General features: G+C 41.3%; 2 protein-coding genes across 4 annotated transcripts in view; one reads left to right on the top strand and one right to left on the bottom strand.

The window, feature by feature from the left end:
- Positions 1–6,460: 6,460 nt before the first annotated feature.
- Positions 6,461–11,468, bottom strand: SOWAHC (sosondowah ankyrin repeat domain family member C). The gene has a single exon (XM_064646418.1). It carries the CDS (start codon positions 11,322–11,324, stop codon positions 9,810–9,812), a length of 1,515 nt encoding a protein of 504 aa, XP_064502488.1. The 5' UTR covers positions 11,325–11,468; the 3' UTR covers positions 6,461–9,809.
- Positions 11,284–22,459, top strand: part of SEPTIN10 (septin 10) — a 24,445-nt gene continuing 13,269 nt past the window's right edge. Inside the window, exons 1-5 of one of the 3 annotated variants that reach the window (XM_064646415.1) lie at positions 11,284–11,680; positions 15,487–15,604; positions 16,326–16,521; positions 17,965–18,151; positions 21,757–21,918. In XM_064646415.1, the coding sequence (XP_064502485.1) occupies positions 11,372–11,680; positions 15,487–15,604; positions 16,326–16,521; positions 17,965–18,151; positions 21,757–21,918 (972 nt within the window). In that variant the 5' untranslated portion in view covers positions 11,284–11,371. The remainder of the gene's footprint in view (positions 11,681–15,486; positions 15,605–16,325; positions 16,522–17,964; positions 18,152–21,756; positions 21,919–22,459) is intronic. The other 2 variants (XM_064646414.1, XM_064646416.1) reach the window with 2 other exon arrangements.

Raw genomic sequence — 22,459 nt, 5'->3', positions numbered from 1 at the left:
GTTGGTTCCGCTAAGAGGTTGGCAGTAGGATGGGGATGGATCAGGGGGAAACAATGTCTTTCCTGTGGAAGCCCAGATGGGTTTGAAGTATGACAAACCACAGTATAGAGTCAAAAACTGTTTCCAGGTGCTGGTTTGCTACTTCAGAGCTTTGCTGATGGCCAGGATTCTAAAACATCAAACTCTCTTCTACTTTTTACCCTGGAGTAGCAGTTCTTAAGCTTTGAGGCATGGATTATTCTGTGGCAGAGGACAGAGAAGCACCTGGTTATTCACACACAGGTACAGGGCTTGTACATTAATATGGCTCTTTTGAAGTTAATTATCAGAACGTAACAAAAGAAATAAAAGTTGGGTGGAGTAATTTCTTGCAGTTAGTCCATAATCTGTGGACAAACAACTGGTCTGCAATGCCATAATTTGCTGTGACGTGGCTTGTGGCATGCAAATCATGGACAACTCTGGCTCTCTATTGAGTAATTACCATAACAATTTATGTTGGCTTACAAGTACTTACCCTCAGAAAGTCCTTGTTCCCTCCTTTGACTTTAGAAAGATTAAAAAGAGTAACTGGTATAGTAATTTAATTTCTTGATGATCATATTAATCCTGTAGATCCTGCTCAATCAAGACGCTGATATTGCTGCTGATTAAATACAATTTGGCAGACACACGCCTACACCAAATTTATTCCTGCACTTGACATGAACAAAGTGTAGCTAAGCTTAAACATAAGGAAATTCTAGTTAATCACAGCCCTGGAATGAAATGGAAGCTACGTACATAAATTAGTGTAATACAGAGCAATTCTCAGAAAAAATACCCTAAGATTTTATTATTATCTCCCTGTGAGACTGAAATTTGTAATTTGTACTATAATTCCATCAGCTGTCTTTTCTGCTTCTGTGCACAATCAGATATAACATCACTATGTCATTAAAGAAACAATTATTCTAACAACAGACTAATAAATGCCTTCTGTTAGATGCAGGATTTAGCCAACAAACATAAATAGACCTTTTACATCAATACCAGAGAAGATTAATAGTGACATTTTCATGTCACCCACTCATTCATGAATTGCCACATTGTCACTGCAAGCCACAGGGTGGAAGAAAAAAAAGGGAGACAACCAGCAAATGCAAAGTTATCATTCGTGGGAGTGAAGAAACTGTGACTATTTAAAGATGTTAGTCAAAAACTCTAAAATTAGCAAATGTTTGAATACCACATAAATTCCATATTTAAGATTGTAGGACTGAATATTTATTAAGAATTTGGTTGAACAACTTTTTTTGGGGGGGATACAGTACTTCCTGCTTATGCACAGCCTTCCTGTGTCGACTTGGACAACTCATACAGCATTTGTGTGCCTCTTATTTTCTCAGGCTTATAATTTTTGGGATATATTTTATAGGAGTATTTCCCATTCCTACATATGGATTGTAAGCAATTTAGTAGTGTCTGTAGAGAATCTACAGATGTTCTGTAAGGGTAGGGTAGGACTGCTGTTACGACGAAACATGGGAACCTGAGGATCCTATAATAACAATTATCTTCTTTGTCCTCACACTCCCCAAATCAAAAACCAGATTATAGCAAGCAGCAAGGTTAATCTGATTCTTAACTGGTGTATAGTTAAAATTACACTGCAAAATTAAACAAAATTTCAAATGCTGATTTTTTAACAGAGCGTTTTTTCCTGCCATTATTTCATAGATATTGGTGTAGTTTTCTGTAGCAGTCATCATTATGGTAGTCAGCTATCAAGCCCAGGATATAAATGCAAGTTGTCAGCTAAAGCCTTGAAGCCAGTGTTGCAGTCACACACTGATTTTCACATATATTCATCAACTAGGTTGGGCTTAAGTTCTTCCTAGGAATATTTCACCAGTTAAGCTTGAATTCAATTGTGTTGTTTAAACTAAATTTTAAGGATATAGGTTTGCAAATTTAGGCTAAAAATATGCCTTGAGTCAATCAAATGAGTTGACTGGCTCCCAGGAAAGTCATAGTGAGATGTGAGGGAAAAGTAGGAAAACATCTAGCCAAAAGCTATCATTCCTTTTCTTTTTTGCACGTGGGTACATACATACACACATACATGATTCCTGCCTGGCTGCCACCGTTTGAGTAGGTTGCAAAGATTCTAGGGACAGTAGGTGAGGAGCTACAGCCTTTCTTGTATTTGGACAATATCATGGGATACTGACTGTGCAATGTCATCAGCACAAGTTTTGACCAGGCACCAGGAAAGGACCCCTGAAGAGCACCTTTGTGGAATGTGGAACAGTAAAATCATTCTGTGATTACAAAGAAAGGAGCTGTTGCCCTGTACCGATTAGTCACTGTTTGCTGGCATGTCTGAGATGGTTTACTTTTTTTTCCCCTTCTTCTTACATCAGGCATTCAGTTTGAAGGGTGTGTAGGGAAGTGAACTTAGATTAGTCATATGTAAAGTTACAATATTCTACTTATAATAGGATGTGAGGCAAAGTTTTCCAGAAATTGGATTCATCTACACAGGGATCACAGGGCACTCACCAGCAAAAGAGGATGAAGTGGGCACTCAGGTTAGTCAGAACTCCCATTTAGGACCCATTGTAAAAGATAATAGTTTTGACATGGCTAGTGGAATAATCATTGGAAATCCTATGAACTATGCTTAGTGTTTCTTATCCACCAGTGTTGCCTTTAAGGTACACAACATTAAACTCATGGAAGAGAAATTGCGGTCTTTTCCAATATTTGCCCACCTACTTTAAGTTTTCTTGTCTCTTATTATAATTAAAATGCTATATGTGGAGACCTCCATCATCAACACAATTTTTGTTCTTCTCACTCCTGAAGTTTAAAGTAGAAAGGGAAAGCTTATGTTTAGTTTTTCCATTTAATTCTTAAAAAAGAGATTTCTTTATTTGAAGCATCCCCATTTTCTGAGCCGCATTCCTTTAATTATAGTCTCCTAAACTGTCACGGTCATTTCTGCAAGATAGTATGCCATGGGTAACAAGGAAGAGAAATAGCAACTATAGATGTCCTTAAACATTCAAGTGTTACAAACATGTTTTCTGGTACTTTGATGCTTTATGTCACGCAGGTTTTGTGTCCAGTGAACAGAGATATCTTTAAAGCCTGCACAGTCCATTTTGTCTTTCTGTATTTAAAGTAGTAAAATGGACAGCACCTGTTTAGTATTAAATGTCTCAAGGGACTTCTGTGCCCCAACATATATTGAGGGCATCTTTTTGAAAAGAAAAAAACCCCTACACTTCCAGAATAGCCACCACTCCACCCAAACAACCATCACCCCCATCCAGCTTCCAAAAGAGATATCCATTATTTATGCCCATCCTACTACCAGTTTCTCGGGCACTCTTAAGGAACTGCAAAGTGAAATAACTAGTAGAGCTCAACAGCCAGCCAGCAGGCGGCCTCTGGCTGCAGGGGAAGAATACTGAGGAAATGCCCAGTGCTTCAGCTAAAATTAGGCCTAGCTCTACATACAGCCCAAGCTACTGAATTAATTCTAGTGGTTAGTAGCATCTAAGATTAGGTTTATAAAATCTCTCTTCATGGACAAGGATTGATGCAAGGATACGTTCTGCAGATTATCTGCTTTAGACTGACAGCAGTAAGCTTCAATCACTTATCTGCACTGACACAGAGCCACCCATGGATATGGATCATTTACTTCAGTCACCTCTCGCCAGTACCACAGGTTTGCCAAATGACTCTTAGTGAAATAAGGGCACATTAAAAGGTAACTCCTTCTCATGCTCCCCAGTAACCTACGGGAGGAGACAGTTTACTGCTGTCTACACAGAAGGGTAGGTGCACCTAAGTGCACTAGACTGCTTCATTTGGCATGCCTGATCTAGCTGGAAGAACACAGAATGCTTTTGCACCTTGACCTGAGTATTACCAGCTCTAAGGGCAACTCTTTCATGTGCCAGTAGCAGCTTAACTCCTGGTAAAAGTCTCAGAATATGGTTTCTTCAGGTTTTACCACAGAAGATGAAATACCTCACCTCTAACACAGTTTTATTAAAACCAAACACAAAACCTGCTAGGTTCCCTCCATTTTCCACATAATGTGTGTGTCAGAGACTGAAATGGTTGATGATTTATGCATTCTAGGAGACTCTTGCAGGCTTTTGACTTTTGGATTATACCTCGGATGGACAGTTGGGCCTGTCTCTCCCTCCAGTGAAGAGCCGAGCTTGCAGGCTTTTGACTATTGCATTATACCTCTGATGGGCAATTGAAGGTGTCAAGCCCTGAAAAGGCAGGACCTCTGATGGCCCATAAAAGCCCATCCCCCCCCTCTGCCAATCTAAAAAAAAAAAGGTGGGAACCAGGCCAGACACAGAAACTCTGTGCAGGGCCCAGGGAGAGTTTGGAGGCTCGAGGCATGGCCCGTGACACTGACCATGGATATAATAACTCATAACTTCTTGGAGTGTGGGGGCTTCTCTCCTTCACCCCCAGCAGATCAAGGCCACCACTTCAACTGACAGACATGGAAGCTGCAACTAGCAAGTGTCATCGCTGGACCCCGTGGGCAGTGACTATATACGGGGTTTTTTCCATTGTTATCTTTTCTTTTTCCTTACTCTCCCTTATTCTTATCCTGTCTTTCTCCTCTATGCATTTTCTCCCCCCCCCAAAGGTTATCTCTATGCCACGTTATTATATGACAACACCCAAAATGCTAGCATACCTGTTGATACCTGTTGATACAAAATTGTTAAAATAAACCCTACCAATATATGTTTTCAGACACTGATTATTCAGTGTCGTTTCACTCTAATCCACCCCAAGGGAATTATTGATACACCCCCCTCCCCTTTTCCTGGGGCGGGTTGTAACAGTGTGCGTATTAGGACACACCAGTACTAGATTTGGCTAAACTGAAAAATCATAGAAGATAAATTCTGGAACAGCTGCAAAATAATGTTTCATTATAACAAAACTCGAAATTCAAAATCGTATGTTCCATCTTTTTCTGTCAAACTGTACACTGTTTTAACACAAACTGAAAAGCTAATCCCTCTCTCAAACCCTAACTTTAATCTCAGACTTCTTCTTTCTCCCTTCTCCCCACACTGAGTAGAGGACATGAAAAAATTACAGTATGTACCTTTTTTTTTTTTAATTCTTAAACGTCAACAGGGAAACAAAATGCATGACTAAAATACTTTTTTCTGGATAAAGTCTCTGAAGTTTAATTTATTGCCTTCAGGTTCACATGCATTCCATACAAGGCAAGGCATATTAAGTCAGGACTGTAATCCCCTTAGTCCTCCTTTCTAGCTAATGGAAAAATAAGTCAGCAATGCAATGCTGAAGGGCTTCTCTTCCAGTGAGAAGCCTAAAGTTAAGTGGGTTCATTCTGATGTACCAGGACTCTCCTGCAACAGCTGTAGCTACACTCAATACAAGAGTTGTTTGCGCTTTTGCAAACAGTACTAGTCACACTAAGAAATGTTGGTAAGAGGGCCAACTAAAATACTTAGCATCAGACATTAATTTACATTAGAGCTCTCAACAAGTCATCTCTCTCAACTATTACTCTGTAGAAGGGAAATATGTTTAGATACAATTTTCTAAACTATCAAGCCATTGCACGATCAGCAAGGTTCACGTAGATTGCTCTCCTACCAAGTCCTCCATCGCTCCCATAACCTCAAGCTGCTTCCTGCATTCCTCTACTCTCCCCTAAGTTTCCAAGAACACTTCCCCCTCCCTTTTACTCTCACTTGTGTCACCATATTACTGATTTGGGGTTGCTTGGTTTGGAGCTGCATGCATCCTGATCCACCAGCATGGTAACAGCTAAGACTTCTTTCAGTCTAAGCACAAATCTGGATGTCTGTTGGAGGAGTTACTGGCTGCACAAGGTTTACTAGTTTTAAAATATCTTTTGGTAAGGTGGCAGCTTCTAAGAATTTTTAGATATACCAAGATCCCACAGTCTAGCTTGGTAATGAAATGAAACTTCCCTTTAGAGAAACCACCAGCTGTACTTAAGACATATTCCAAAATACCTTAATCCTAAACCTTTTTTAATGAGGTATTAACCTTTACACAGTGACCAAAACTAGTATTAGTCTTTCCAGGGTCAGAGATATTAACCTGCACAGAAGTAGGGTCAGGATACTATTTTCAGTTAAGCAATGCCACTCTGCCAGGCCCTTATTTAGACATACTTGTCCACAAAAAAAATTGTTGTGTCTTCATTTACTTTGACCTGAGTTATTAGAGAGTAACTGCCAAAAAAAAATGTTACTTCTTGCAAACAACTCAACTGTATTTTTTTTATGTCTTACTCTTTGAGTGCTAGATGACATCAGAATCTTGATGATTAAAAAACCCAACACAAAACAGTACACAGTTTTAATAGCCAATATGCACATAGCACCTAAGTATGTAGCACACAGGAGCTGAGTCAAGCATAAACAGTTCATGGGCTCTTTTATTTTGTAAAACCAAAGCTTACAGATTCTTAACTCATAATCATTCAGAGAGACACCCATAAAAAGTGTATTAATAAAAACTGACTTCTAGGCCTCTAATTTTTTTCAAACATATGGTTCAACAAAAGATACCAAATGTTTACATTACAGTCTTGCCACCTTACACACATCATAAAAATTGAACACATCCAGTAACTTCAGACGTACCATTTAAAACATACCAGTAAGTGCTCCAGTTTTCTGTACCATACAACTTTATTTCAAATTCACATCTTTCTAGGCAATGTATCCAAAATATTTGACTCAAGCGTACGTTTAGACTGTAAATATCTTGTAACAGAGTCTTTCCCATCTCAAAAAACCCCATTAAATTTTAGCTCATGTTATAAAAAGTAACCCTGTGGAATGTGACAAGTCATAATTGTGAAATCAAAGTGCTTTAGTTCCATAGCGCAGACAGACACGAGTAGTTATCTAGTGATTCCTCAGTATATCTCAAACACCAAGAGATGTTTGCTCTGTTGCACCCCACCTTGCAAAGACCTTTGGACCATTGTGGTGAAATTTCATTAATTGACAGGTGAACAGTATCAGTGGACCAACAATTTCACTTTGATACATCAAGTAATGAGTTATAAATGAGGCATCTTTTCCCTATTTTTCAAGTTCCCTTAATAATTACCAAAGTTCTACTGTATTACGCAAGATTATGTTCCAGTTAAGTCTCTTCAAATCCAAGGTGTGGTATATTCAAAACCCTCAAATTATTCCCCCAGAACCCAACATCTATCTAAAACTCATTATTTTTGTGCAATTCTTTGCTATTTCCATGTGAAGAGATAAACACTTCACCCAACAGCTTGTATGAAAAAACTATAAACTCTCAAAGCAGAAAAGCTACTTTAATAAAGCCTGGACATTGGTAGTTGCATGGAATATGTTCTCAATTGAGCTCACGTTGCTACCATTCAGTCAGAAAACCTCCTTCCTAAAGAAGTCTAAAAAGTGATTTATTTTCCAGAGAGAAGGAAGTTTAAGACTTAGGCATTTAATTTTCTTTTCTGTTGCAACAGAATTAGCTCTATTCTATAATTTGTATGATTGGTCCCTCCCTCTATTTCAGACACCCCATTTTTATAGAGGTGTACAGCTTAAATGGGAAGGGCCAAGGGAAAATTTCTGGTCCCATCCCACAGATCCACAGATGTAAAGAAAAAGTGCTTTGCAAGACTGATTTTATCCATCACATTTGTGGCAACCAACCCAAAAAGAAGGCACATGAAATCTATATCAATATAGCTTATAAGTTATAAACTAAAGCTGAACCTCTGTATAATTTCTAGTCTTTTTGCACAAAAGTAATGACCAGCACCTACACAGAGATTTAATTTTTTTAAATGTAACTTTTCCCAGAAATAGTTAAAGTGTCGCTTGCATGCCTATGCAAACACTGTCATTTATTAGCTTTGACACAAAGTGCAGAAACTGGTAATTTATCTGCATGGGAAGTCTAAAGCCAATGCATTGGCAGAACTTCCTTCCCCTCTTGCTACAAGAAATGTAAGCCACCAGCAAGAACCACAGACAGCTGTTACCTTGAAAGTGCACAACTCCCAGCAGCAGCTCCCCTGTGAGGTGTTCTACAGCTTGTGGCATGCATTTAATCAGTGTCTCAAATGTGGATTTTAACGTGTCAAAGCCTATCTACTTTTGGTTAACTATTGGCCAGACATGCACATGCATTCTAGGAAGCCAACTCGAATCGCGCTTTGACAAATGTTGCATTGAAACAGGCCAAACCTTAACAGCTGAACACAGATGAGCTGCTACCTTGAGCAGCATTCAGGATCCAGGGTCAGCTCAATACCTCAATTCTCAAGGAAAGCTGAATATAAATACAAATCTGCCTGCTAGATTTCACTGGAATTGCTATCTTTAAAGCAGAGAAACAAGATTCCAGGTTTCCAAAAGGTTTATCAGACGGATAGGCTCATCAATCAGATTAAGACTTACTACGTTGTTAAACAACAGTTCAAAGCCTTGGCTATCACTTCTCTAGACATACAGGTTTAAAAGAACTCAAAAACCATTGCCATCCCTTAACTAGATTATGATATGCAATTATACTGCTTCACTCAGAATGATAAACAAGGATAGAGTTTCAGAATTCTAGTTTTTCACTCCATGTGTGAATTCACACACCTTCCTTTTTTTTCCCCCTCTTTTTTATTTTTCTCTCCATTTCTGCACAAAGTCAGTTGAAGGGACTGGCACACAAGTTGCTAGTGAGTGCAGACCTGTACAGGACCATATTAGAGTTTCATGAAGATTTCATGCAATGGTGTCTTGCTCTTTTATTCTAAAAGAGAACAACTTTCACAGGTAACACATACAACACAATTTTCTGATTTTAAATGTAGTGAGTTACACAAAGAATATTAAGAGGAATTGACCAGACTTAATAACTGGAACTGCACTAGGTCTGGCACTTGAGAATTCACAGTGATTAAAATAAAATTGCTTTGCCTAAGACAAAACATAAGATACCAAATATATAAAAACTCTTTGCTTCTATTATCTTGAATTAGTATTCCAACAGCAATAAGCAAGCTCAGTAGTACCTCAGACAACAGAGACTTCTGCACATGGTTAACTTTATTCATTGTTTGCAGTGCATTTTTTTTTTTTAAATATATTCATGATGTCAAATCAGGCAATTTTCAATGCATAAAGTCAACAGGCTCAAGTCTTTGATGGCTCAAAGCTTGGGTTCTGACAGGAAACCACTCTACCATCTCATTTTGGGTACCCAACTCCACACTGTGCTAGGTGGTATTGCTGTTAAATAGAAACTTAAGGTATACTTGCATATTACTGAGGTGTTCTGACACAGCAAGTTGTTTGCCAGTAGTTTATAGTACCAGGTGATAATACAAGAGTAAAGCATTTGCCCTTTTCTTTCCCCCTCGACTTGCTAATCCTAGTAGATTCACTAACACCGGTTTATGATACTGAAGCCTGCTTTTAGAGAGAAAGGAGCACAGCTTTCAAACACCCCAGCGTTTCTCAGCCCATCTGCTGGCTCTTATTTCAGCACCGAGGACCCGGCCAAAGCAGCTGCTCTTGGGAGCTGTGAGCTCCCAGAGCCCCGCTGACCCACTGGGCTCACTGACACCACTGAACTGAGAGTTAAAGCAAGATACTCAGAACCATTTGGCTGGAATCCACGAGTGTAGATGAGCACCCACTAGGACCTGCCTCACCTTCTGTGCTACACCTTAGGGCACTTTGGTCTATGCACCCACCTCCCAGGCCTCCTGCTCCACAGCCTTATCCAAAAACATTGGACTTTGGCCTGAGCTTGAACGATGTTTTGAGGGATTTCTCCTCATGCTCTTCTTCCTCGGTGTCACCACGAAAGGAGGGCGTGTTGTGGATGATCTGAGTCCTGAAGCGGATCTTATTAAGCCGAGGCTTCATCCGTCCACTGCCGGAGGCTTTCCTGGTCATCTCCTTGCCCTTGCCCGGCACTGCTGCCCCGTCGGTGCCCTCAGCTTCCTCCCCAGTGCTGTGATGGTGGTGGGAGAGCCGGTAGCTCATGAGGTTGGACGGCAAAACCTTGGACAGCCTCCAGCGCCCGCTCCCATTGCCAGCATTCCCTTCCTCCTCCTCCTCCTCCTCTAGGGCCCCCACGAGGCTCCGCATGTCCCCCGAGGTGCTGTGGTGCAGGTACTGCGCAGCCTTGCGCCCGCTGTAGTCGCGGATGTCCACGTCGGCGTCGTAGGCACCCACGAGCAGCTTCACCACCTCGGCGTGGCCGTGCATGGCGGCGATGTGCAGCGCCGTGTGCCCGCCGCTCGTGCGGGCGTTGATGTCCACGGGCAGCCGGTGCCGCTGGGCGAAGTTGACCAGCGTGGCCAGCAGCTCCTGCCGCCCGTGCTTGGCGGCCCAGTGCAGCACCGTGAAGCCGGTGATGAAGTCCCGCTTGCAGAGCAGCGCCGGCTCGCAGCTCAGCAGCCCCTCCAGGCTCTCCCACCGCCCGTCCGAGGCCGACAGCATCCAGGCGTGCTCCAGGGGGTCCAGGGCCACGGCGCCGGTGGTGCTCCCCTCGTCCTCGGCGGAGGACGACGCCACCGAGGCGCTGTCCGAGTCGCGGCCGCGGCCCCCGCCGGGGAGGGCGCCGCGCTTCAGCTGGGGGGAGCCGCCCCGCGCCGCCTCCCGCAGGCTCCGGCGGCCGCTCTGCGCCACCGCCCCGGGGGCACCCTCGGCCGCCGCCGCCTCTTCTGCTGGTGGGGGGGGCTGCCCTGGGCCCTCCGCTACCGCGCTCTCCTCGCCACCGCCTCCACTGCGTCCGGGCCGCGGCCCCCGGCGGGAGCCCCTCCGCTGGCCCCCGGCCGCCGCCGTGCTCGGCCGGGGCGGCTCTCCCCGCCGCCCCGCGGACTGCGGGCGGCTGCCGGCATCCTCACCCGCTGCCGGCGGCGGCGGCGCCTCCTCAGCGCCCGCCCGCGGCGAGGGCGGCGGGCTCGACCGCTCCGCGCTGTTTCTCACCGCCGGCGGCGGCTCCTGCTCCCCGGGGGTCGCGGGGGCGGCGGTGGGGGGCCCCGGGGCGCAGTACCGGCGGCGGAGGTGCACGTACTTGACTCCGGTGCCGGGCTCTTGGCGCACAGTGGCCACGGCGTTGACCAGCTCCTTGAAACGGTGCCGGGCGGCGGCGCGGCGGGCGGGCTCCGCGGGGCTCAGCCAGTCCCGGAAATGCTCCAGCAGCTCCGCGTTGCGCGCCCGCCCGCCCCGCTCCGCCAGGAACCGCACCACTGACTCCTGCTGCAGCTCCCCCGGCTCCGCCATCGCCGCCGCTACCCCATCGCGCCGCGCCGCTCCTCCTGCTGCTGCTGATGCCGGTGGTGGCGCGGGCGCGGCAGAGCCGTCCCTGCCCTCGCCCCTCCTCCCGGCGGCTGCATGCCCGGCAATCACTGCCGCGGCAGCGGCACCGCGCCGCCCTCCGGCCGGGAGGCACCGCCGCTAATGCCCGCCTCGACGGCGGAGCCGGGACCGCATCCCCGCCCCGCGCTCCTCCCCGCCGCGTGGCTTTCGCCCCTCGGCGGCCGCTCTGGCCGAGTTTTTCCCTTCATACCTGCTTTCCTCACTTCTTCCCTGCCTCGCCTGGTGAGGCTATGGCTGCTTCCGATGCCGGTCGGCACCCGGTAAGTCCCCTCCGCGGTGTGGGGAGCGGATGGTGAGCAGCCCCATAAGCTGGGGGTCACCCCGGCGCGGCTGAGGGCACGGATGGGCCCGGCAGCGCCGGCACCGGGAGGGGAAGGAGAGCGGCGGTAACTCTGTGCCAAGAGGTGGAAGTGCTGCCCGAACTGAGCTGCCCTCTCCGCGGGGGGCCAGGGGCTGCCCCGCGTCCGTGTCGGGCTCTGTGAGGGCTGCGTCAGGGCGGGGATCGGGAGTGCGCGGGAAATGCATCCCCCCTCCGCATGCCGTGTAGTTTCTGGAGCTGCCAGGCACTTGTTGTTGAAGGAACTTGTTGACAGATGTCACCCTTCTTAGCGCTCCTGTGGCGCATCGCATATTTCAAGTAATAAGTTGAATCTTGGCTGTTGAAGAATTGTTTCTGCGTCATGGCAGAGCTGTCAGCTTTATGCTCTGAGGACGTCGAACCCATCCACGCGTCAGTGCTGGAGCGTTAATTCCCTAATGCCCACACCTCTTCATGGTAGTGGAAAACTCAGGGCGCTGAAACAGTCCCATTTGGGGTGCCCATGGGCATGTCAGTGTGGTGATGTCCACCCTCGGGGCTGATGCCCAGGCATCTTTTCCCAGGGCTTCCGTGCAGCCTGCGTAACTGCCTGGCGCTGACGAGACTCTCCTCCTACCTCGGCACACACTGATTACTTTTTTCTTCAGGTTTTGAAGGGCAAATTTCAGTCATCTCTACCAGCTCAGTGGAAAGCTAGCTTTTTGCCCGGACTGCCAGTCTGGTTCTGCAGAGGCTTATGGAGAGAGATGCTTGTAGTCTTGAGACCCAGCTTTTGCTGTGGAATGGCCCTGTGTTTTGCAGTTTTAGTCAGAAAGATGTGGCAAATTTAAAAGATAACTAATTTTTTTAGTTTCCTCTGCAAGAAAGAATAGTTTTTAAATGTTATGCTGTCTCAGGCAATGATTTTTCTTTGCATGCTGTTTTTAATGGGCAAGATGACTTTATATATACCAAAATACTTGATTAAATCACAGAATCGTAGAGTGGTTTGGGTTAGAAGGGACTTCAAAGATCGTCTAGTTCCAGCACCCCTGCTGTGGGCAGGGACACCTTCCACTACATCAGGTTGCTCAGAGCCACATCCAGTGTAATGAATCTGCAGAAATCCAGATGCATTTTTAAAAAGGGAGTGAGGGAAGGAGCGAGATGTATTTAGACCATCTCAGGCTATCTATATTACGTGCTATTTTGTTGAGAGTGTCAATTCTGAGGAAACAGTGAGAAACAGGAAGTATTTATGGGAATATTACAGCTTTGCTAGCATCCAGATGATAAGGTTTGAGTTATTCACTGAATAAAGTTGAATGAGATGCTGTCTTCAAACATAATTAAGCTGCTCCATGCAACAAATACTAATTTGAAGAGACTAGCTGGTAAGGTAACTTAATTGCTTTCAGTATGATCTACAGTTCATAATTTAGGGTAGATTTCTTACTATAGTGTAGCTTCAGATTAGATATGAGGAAGAAATACTTTACTGTGATGGTGGTGAGGCACTGGAATAGGCTGCCCAGAGAAGCTGTGGATGCTCCATCCCTGGAAGTGTTCCAGGCCAAGTTGGAGCATCCAGGGACTTGGAGCAACCTGGTCTAGTGGAAGATGTCCTGGAATACTCTTTAAGGTCCCTTCCAACCAAAACCATTCTATGATTCTATGATTTTTGAATTACCACCATTTTTCTAATCTAGCAATACACTAGTAACTTGTTTTTCAACTACATGATGTATTATTTCTTTTGGAAGTAGTAGGAATGCAGGTATGTGGTCAGTTTGTGGATTTAATTTCTCTATGTATTCATTAGATGGTAGCAGATGAAGCTGTATGAGGTGCTGAGGTTAGAGACAAACACATGATGCCCTTGGAAAATTTCAGAAGGAAAAACGTAGGGTACTGCTTTTCTATTAAGAGATTGCTGTCATGTGGAACAGGTTTACACAGTGACTCTTCTGTAAGGAAGGTGGAGGTGTTGTCCTGAATGAGGGCTCACTTCCTTGTGTGCAGAGCCAATTTACACACCAAGACGAGGTACTTCTATTTCTTTATTCTAGTTTATGCCAAGTAGGGAGCTAGGTGATAATGCAAAAGTGCTAGGCCCCAATCATCAAAACCCTGCACCATTTACACATTTTAGGAAACAAAGAAATTACTGTTCATTGGCTACACGGTTTTCTTAATTAGTGGTCTACCTTCTATCATTAAATTATTCTCTCACTTCTCATGCTAATTAGTCCACAGTCCTTCTCTTCTTTTGAGTTGGTGGGTTTCTTGAGTCAGTGGGATGTGAGTTGGTGGTCACAATTTTCCCCAGCCAGAATTACCTTTTGCCTGGTTAGAGCTGTTTTCAGCACAGTTGCTGAGTTGGCTTTGTTAGTTTCTTCCTGATATTGGGAATTCTGCCAAATGTCCTTGTGGCCTGTAAATTCTGCATTCTTTGTGTCCACTATCAGCAATATATCCTTCTCCCCTCACACTAGGTCTGAGATCATTCACGTGTGTCAAGCCCTAAATCTTAGCAAGGTGATTCTACCAACTTATCTTTGTAACATCTGGACTTCAGAAGGAAATAAAGTTCTTTCTGCTAGGGTCTTTTCTTGGAGAGTGACAAATGGCTATGCAGGGGTTTTGAGAGTAGGCTAGCATGGTTTGGATTTAGGCTAGTGACAGAAAAATGAAAGGCCTCCCTTCTACAGTCATGCTAAGCCTCTTATACTGGCTTTTCGGTGTGGAGGCTGAATGGTTGGTGTTAGAACTGTCTTTTATTGGTGGCAATAGAGCTGTGTAACTAGAGTTCTTAGATGTGCTCCCACTGTCTCAGATACACTTGTCTTTAAAGGGACAGGACACTGACAGTTTTCAGTGTTTCTCATCACTTTTTAATAGTAATTTCCTTCTGGTAGAATACCTTGAGAAATTTCACTTTCAGACATGCTTTGAATGTACTTTTATTTTTTTTATAGCCCAAAGATGTTATATTTTCCCTTTAAATTCTTCACTTTGTGTGCACGTTCTCCTTTCTGTTAGTCTAAAATGGGATTACCAGATTATAATAGTCTAAAATGAGAGTTGGTGCAGTTGGTGCAGTGCAGTCTGTAGTCCCAACAAGGGAATCCTGTGCAAATGAAGAAGAGGATGAGTATTTACTGTGAGTAATGTCTGTATCCTTTAAGCTACAGGAATTCTGAGACTTGCTATGCATACCTGTTAAAAAAGGTAGCACTTTTATGGGCTTTTAAGTGTTAAATTAAAAAATTTCCTGCTGTTCACCATGTGCATGTTTCCAGGAAGCAGTAATGGTTTCCCATTCCATGTGGGTCAAAAATATAAAAGAAAAAATAGCATGGACCTGTTACCATTTACACTTTTGATATGGAAAGTTTGTTTGAAAATACAGTTAATTTGTATGAACCAAGATATTTCCTTTTAGTCTTCTGTGTTTTTAGTATGCTCAGTGCCTTGATGTCCTTAATTTCTAGGAGCAAACCAATTGGGATCTGTTTTCTCCCTATGGTTTGCAGTTTACATTGCAGTTGGACTTGTCTGCTTTATTTCATTCATGTTAATTTCAGTTTTCTCAAATCATGGAATAAAGTTGATTTGACACATTTTTTTTTTTTTTTCAGACTTTGGCTTTTCTTCATTGCATGTAAATCGCAAGGAATGAGTTCCAGCTTACTAGTAAATTTGTTGCAATTGCTAATTGCTTTGCAAATTGCTTCATTAACGTATTTTTAAATTATTTTTATGTAGCAAAATGATGACTATCGAACTTTATCCTTGTCTGCGCACGTGGGGTTTGATAGTTTACCTGACCAGCTGATTAAGAAATCCATCAAGCAGGGCTTCTCTTTCAATGTTCTTTGCATTGGTGAGTAGTGTCTGGGTGCTTTAAGGCTTTAGTAATATACCCGTCCTTAGGAAGTGACTGAAATTTAAATCCACTTGTGGTGTTAAATAGTTTCTTTGATGTTAAGCATGAACATAGTTCTGTCCCTTTCCCCAGCTTTGCTTATTTGTATCCATTCTTTGGTTTTATATTTAGCATTTTTGTAAACAATGTGAAGACCAAAAATGTTGAAAATGGGTGCCATGAGTTTATTGGTTTATCAGCAGTTTTTTGGATTCTTCTGAGTAAACTGGACTACACTTGTAATGAAGAGCTTCAGATTAAAAAAATCCTAAAATTCCAAGGTGGTGTTACTGAAATGTTTCTATACTTATAAAATATTTGCTCTAGTATTTTACCCTTATTCATAAAAACCCTTTGTTGAACCTTGTTTTTTCACAGCTAGCTATGTAGGAAAACCTGTAGGAAATTAGTTCACACTTTTATAGAAACCAAAGTGTCAAGAGACTGTTCTGCTTATTAGTCGTTAGCTGGTAACTTACCCTAATATGTAGGCTGAAAAAAAAAAAGTAAAAGATATTTAGTGCTCATTAAAGGAATGCAGGAATGCATTTTGCTTGGAGAAATCAGTTGAGAAGTTTTTGTGTAAATTTGTTGAGTTTCTGTGATAGCACTTTCTGTGCTTACTGTGTATTTATCTGATGTGTAAAATGTCTGCCCCAACCCTTCTGTTGAACTTTAGGAGAAACTGGAATTGGGAAATCAGCCTTGATAAACAGTTTGTTTAACAGCAATTTTGAGGACCCTCCATCAACACATTTTCTGCCAAGTGTACAACTTAGAACCCAGACTTATGAACTTCAAGAGAGTGATGTTCTTTTGAAGCTGACCATTGTAAATACAGTGGGATTTGGTGACCAGATGAACAAAAGAGATAGGTAAGTGCCTTTTTGTCCCTGTTTTATGAAGAAGTTTTGCTCTTAACTGCAAGTTGATTTATCTTTGGGCTTTGTAGTAAGTATTTGGCTTACATATGTTCTAAATATGTCGTTAACTGTTTTCACTGTGTACCAAAGTAAACACGTTTTTCTTTTCATGTAGGAAATTCCTTTATAAATCAGATGAAATCTGCCCCTTTATTTGTGATGTATTCTTTTATAAATGTTTGTACATACAACATGCAGTAGTTTCTTTTGGAGTGGAGGAAAGCAGGGAGGTCAAAGAAAGGCTTTTTAAACAGCCAAGCAGTACTGTAGATTAGATCTATAGGGTTTTTAACAATTTGATTGGAACGTGTTGAAGACCTTAAACTGGAAGTAACATCATGTGGATTACTGAAGGCCTTTGTTCTTTATGTTGGATGGCTTAGTTGGCAATGTAGAGGTAGTGCACTAGTGTCTTTCAGAACTTTTTTTGAGTCTCTGCTTTTATGAGTTGAAGATTTTACAGTACTGAGCTGTCTTAGCAGATGTTGTTTCCTTCACCCTAATTGTACAGAATTTATGCTATTTGAGTGCCTAAATGGTGGCAATAATAAATGAAGGTCAGAAAGTGACATTAAGATTGTCATGAGAGCTATGGCTTATGATATAACTGGATAATAGCTACCACTAGTGACTTGGATGAATGAGATGCAGGTACATGTTAGTATAGCCTCTACTAAGAGGTTTTGATGTGTGGTATAGGAGCTGCCTTTTCACTGTTCTTTTAGTTTTGTGTGTAACAGCTGCTTTTGAATTTTGATAGCATTGATCTGTTTTATAAACTTTGTGTAGCAGCAGAAATGTAAGGGTGCGCTGCTTCTACATCTAGCAACCGTTTCTTTTTGAAAGCAGATTATAGTCTGGGCTTTAAGTAGGATAAAGTATACTTAGACTGTACTTGCTCAGATTTACATTATTCTTTTACTTTTCTCATTTTCAGTTTTTGTCTACTGTTTAAGAGCTCTGTCACGTACAGTACTTTAGAAGATAAAGTTCATCCTATTTCTTGATACTATTAGTTGCATATTTTTTCTTTTCTTGTATTGTCCCTAAGAGGTTTTTGTGTCTTCCTTATATCTAAGAGCTCTGCATTTGCACAGCTTGATGGCAAAAATTTAAAAACATCACTTGAGAAGATCAGTTATAATCATAATTAACGTTGTGTACCTTTTTTCACTAACAGTAGCTAGGAAATGTTTTATCTGTACTAGATACACAATTTTTTTTGAGTAGCTTTTCAGAAATTAAGATTAGTCTGTGCATTTAATTTTCTGCTCTGCTTGAGCAGCCTTTTGACAATAAAGCAAAAATCCATAAAACAATGCAAGAGGAATTCCCCTCAGTTTGGTTCTGTTTAGGAGTAGCTAATCTTTGGTTTTTAAATTTTATTTCCTACAGCTATCAGCCAGTAGTGGATTATATAGATGCACAATTTGAAGCCTATCTCCAGGAAGAACTGAAAATTATACGTTCTTTATTTAGCTACCATGATACTCGCATCCATGTCTGCCTCTATTTCATCTCACCTACAGGCCGCTCCCTAAAAACCCTAGATTTGTTAACCATGAGAAGCCTAGACAGTAAGGTAAGACTTTGAAACAGAGTTCCAAGAGTTTGTCTTAATTTCTGAAGCATCTTGGAGCTTTCAGGTCCACTACCACCTTTCAGTTCTATATCTGAGTGTTTGGTTTTGCAGTGTTTTTTTGGGTGCTGGTGTACCTGAAGTTCAGAATAAATTGTCTCCGCAAGTAGCTTGCAGTTCGTCACTTGTTTATTTATAAGTCAAAAGGAGAGAGACATCCAGCAAGAACATTAAAAAAAATACAGGCTTTAAAAAAATAGTAAAAAAGTAGAACCACACCAACTTTAAAACTGTAAACATCATATGGAGATTGGATAGGGTACCTTCCATGAGTGCTGTGGTATTTCTAATAAAGGTTGTTTCTAGTTCTTGGGCTGCTGGAAAGTTGGCATATAAAAGGCTTTGCAGTGCTATGAAGATCTTTGTTATAGATAACTGAAGAGGCATCTGCCACAAACAGAACACTCTGCCAATGTGGTTTTTCGAAGATAGGCTGCAGTAGTGTTTTAACATGTTTATTTGTTTAGAAAGCTTTAAAATAGAAGTTTCCAGTGTAATTACTTGCACTTTCTAAATCCTTAACTTTCTTCCTGTAATAGGGCTGTGTGAACTAGATGAAGCTAAATGTTTAACCTATTTTAAGAAACCTTACATCATTTGGATTCAATTTGTTGAAATGTTGAGACATTTGAAAACTTAAATGCGTCTTCTGTGCCTTTAGTCCTTTCCTTTGTGCTTTAATAGAGCCCGTCCTTGCTAAGTATTCTTCCTGCATTTTCTTGTTCTTGAAATATTTCTCCAAGATAACAAGGATTAAATCAGTCTAGTCCACATTTGTGATGATAAGCGTGTTTGGTATTTTATTAAATTTTGTTTCTGGATGTATTTTGCATTTTGAACTTTCTCAATAGCACAGAGCAAGTGGAGGGAAGGTATGGTGGTACAAAGGTAGTGGAGAGCAGGATCACTTCTGTGTGCTATGTTGTTGGTTTATGCCAGATTTAAATATTTATGAAACTACTGTAGAAAATAGGACAATCTCAAGGACCATGTTCTACACTGAGTTTTGAAGTTGGAGTTTGTGTTTAACTGCAAAAATACTTGTTTTCTAGGTTGTGCCCTCTCCCTTTAAAACAGTGTTTCTTTCAAAAGATAAGACTGTAAATCCATGAGTCTCAGCATCCTGAGTAAACATTTCCATCAGAATAAACTAAAAGTAATTCTTCTTTGGGGAATTTTGGCTTCTAGCCACCTACTGTAACTATTTTTAGTTCTGCTTTGGCACAAAGAGAACATGAACCACATGGAAGTTCATTATTTTATCCCTTTGTAATGGATTCTACTTTCTGATCTTACTACTGAAATACACACAGAAAAAGTATATTCCTTAACTGCATATAAAGTATATACTTTAACTGTAGCTTGGATTCCATCTTATTGAGGAACATAGTTGTGGTGCTTTTAGTACTGCATTTCCCTATGCCAATTAGGAATTTGGGATTGCCTAGAATGTGGAAATCCCTTGGTGCATTTTCTGAGTACAGGATTCCCTAAAGAGAAGATGGTACAGCCACATCAAAAGCTGCCTTCAGTTTCTTCCTAAAGCCACCACAGTGTACGCTGTGTGCTTTTGTTACGGTCTGCCTGGTACAAAACATGACCAGATTCCACAGCTCAGAGGTAGAGAGAGCTCTTGGAATAGGATAAGGTCATTGTGTACTCTCTAATCGTGGGAGCAAAAAATCGGAGTATCTGTGGTCAGTTAATTTTTTTCCAATTATAAATTGGATGACTGGATAAGAATTTGGGCTGTAGCTTTTAGACGTTGAAAAATCCTGTAGTTTTTCTTAGGATGCAATCACTACAGACCAACCAGGTTTCCTTCACAGATTAAGGGAATCTTTTTCTGTAGCCTTTTGTGCTGGGAATAGTGATTGTTCAACTAAGAGATCTGCAGTTTTAATTAATTCTAATGGAATTGTGTACAGGTTACATTCAAGTCAGGAAATTACATGAGTGCACTTTGTGGCGTTTCGTTTTTTTTTTTTCCTTCTGAAAGAATCTTTGGAAATTTTTATGTTGATTCATAGAGGTATTCTTAAATCAGCTTGCTCTTGCAACGAGTAATGATTTCAAAAATATTTTTTTCCCTTTGTTGCTTATCTAAAACATAAATTGTATGTGTTTAAATTTTAATGCAATGGCTGTGATGTAACATCAATGTTGACAGCTGTAGTCACAGTTTCTGAGGATTTTGCTTTTCTTGCGTTACTGATCTCAGTAGTCTTTCTCTGCTATTCATTTTCTAAGTAATTCTCTCCTAATTAACAAGTACTTGAAAAACTTTGCTGTTGAAAATACAGAATATAGGTTAATTTGATTCTCAGGACTCTGTTCCATCCATTTTTAGAGCTGTATTATAGGAAACCTAAATTGATGTCCCTCAGCTAATTTGATGCAAGCTGTGAATTACTCCTAGCTGCGCTCACTTATTAAAAAAATATATTCCAACATTTTATTTGATTTTAGGTATTTTACCCAATAGGTGCTTAGGTTGCATAGGTTACACAGTTAAGGACTGTCATCATGCAGTCTTAGAAGTCATACTTCGGAATTGGCTTCTCCCTTTTCATTTGGACATTTTGCTTAGGACAGAAGTCTTATTTGAAAAATAGCCATTTTGAATCTGTTCTTGAGTTTCCATGCTTAGGCATTTTCATTCAGACAGAATAATCAATAGAAAATGTGTGGGTTTTTATTTTTTTCTCTTCTTCCATTTTGCATCTGTGATCAAAGAACTCTGTAAAAACTCTCATCTTCTGAAATCTGGGAGAATTATTGGTATTGTTCTTCCAAAATATTTGGATATTAGCATTCATTATTTGTATCTAGTCCTGAAAAATGTATGTTTTGGGAGCGGTGTCAGGATTTAAAAAAAAAAGTAGCATCTGCTACTGTCCTAAGTTACTGCCATAGGTATTTTAGGAAATAGAGCAGATTAGTAGAACTGAATTTCAGGTTCTGAATAATTAGTGTAAAGTCTGGTGAGCAAGATTCTTCAGTCTTTGTCATTCCTCTGCTCACATCAGATACTTGGGAAGGTCTTTGCTGTAGTGGTGAGGTGAAGAAGATGATGTTTTAGCTGAAAGGAACCCAAGGAAGAGGCTCAGGGGTAGGCAGGGTTTGATAGCCAGCTTCCTTTTCTTTGTGAAGGTAAACTCTCAACTTTCATTTAACACCTTAACCACACCCCCTGGTGCTATAAACTAGAACAATCTGGGTTTTTAGTAGAAATATAAATAATGACATATAGTTAATGAGTAGGCATTACTGTTCTTTTGAGTACTTCACTGTATGAGACCTTCTTCCTTGTTCTTTTCTCATATTCAATTAATTTTAAGGAAGACTATTCAGTAATCTGTTGCTATTTTGGTAAATTATGCCCATGAACATATTTTTAATGGTTTGTAAAGCTTTGATGTCAAGTGATGGAAAAGTTTGGGCTGGGGGAGAAATTAAAAAGCTTATCAGAAAACAATTTAAGTTACAAAAGTTGCCGCCTTAAAATTGAAGTCTCACACATTTCATATAATTTATATCATTAATAGGTGAACATTATACCAGTTATAGGCAAAGCAGACAGCATTTCTAAAACTGAGCTTCAGGAGTTCAAGAGCAAAATAATGAGTGAATTAGTTAGTAATGGCATCCAGATATACCAGTTTCCAACTGATGATGAAACTGTTTCTGAAATTAATACCATCACGAATGTAAGTAAATGACAAAAACATTTATTTTTCAGTACTAAAGCATCACTCTCTAATGTTGATTAATGGAATTTCTTTCACCGTTATCTTGAAGTTTTTAAGTTTGTATGTCATGAGTTTGTTTTTCTCACCTTAAAAAACTCATATATTTTGGCTTTTTCCTTCCCTACTTGCAAATCTCCCTACCCCTCTGCAGTTGATATCACTTGATTTTTCTTTTCTGGCTCAGCAACAGAAAAGAGGTTCTCATGCATAAATATTTTTTCTAATTTCTGAATAATTAATATATAATTACTGTTATGGACAGACAGATTGGACTTTGCCCTTTTCCTCAGCAAATACAGCTTTACATCTGTTAGAGAAGATATTTAAGTGCCTTGTGTCTACAGTTTTCTCTGGTCTTTATCACAGCAAGTCTTCTGCCTGCATTTTTTTCCTTTATTTCCTTTAGTACTTTCATTTGAAATTAGGACAAATTTTCTCTGGGAATGAAAAAGTCAGATATAATTCTGGCTTATTTTCTATTGTCCTTTCGGATCCTCCC

This window comes from Pseudopipra pipra, chromosome 2, assembly GCF_036250125.1.
Source record: "Pseudopipra pipra isolate bDixPip1 chromosome 2, bDixPip1.hap1, whole genome shotgun sequence".
Lineage (NCBI taxonomy): Eukaryota > Metazoa > Chordata > Aves > Passeriformes > Pipridae > Pseudopipra > Pseudopipra pipra.
The sequence above is the reverse complement of the archived record's forward strand: the minus strand, read 5'-3'. Positions and strand labels throughout refer to the sequence as shown.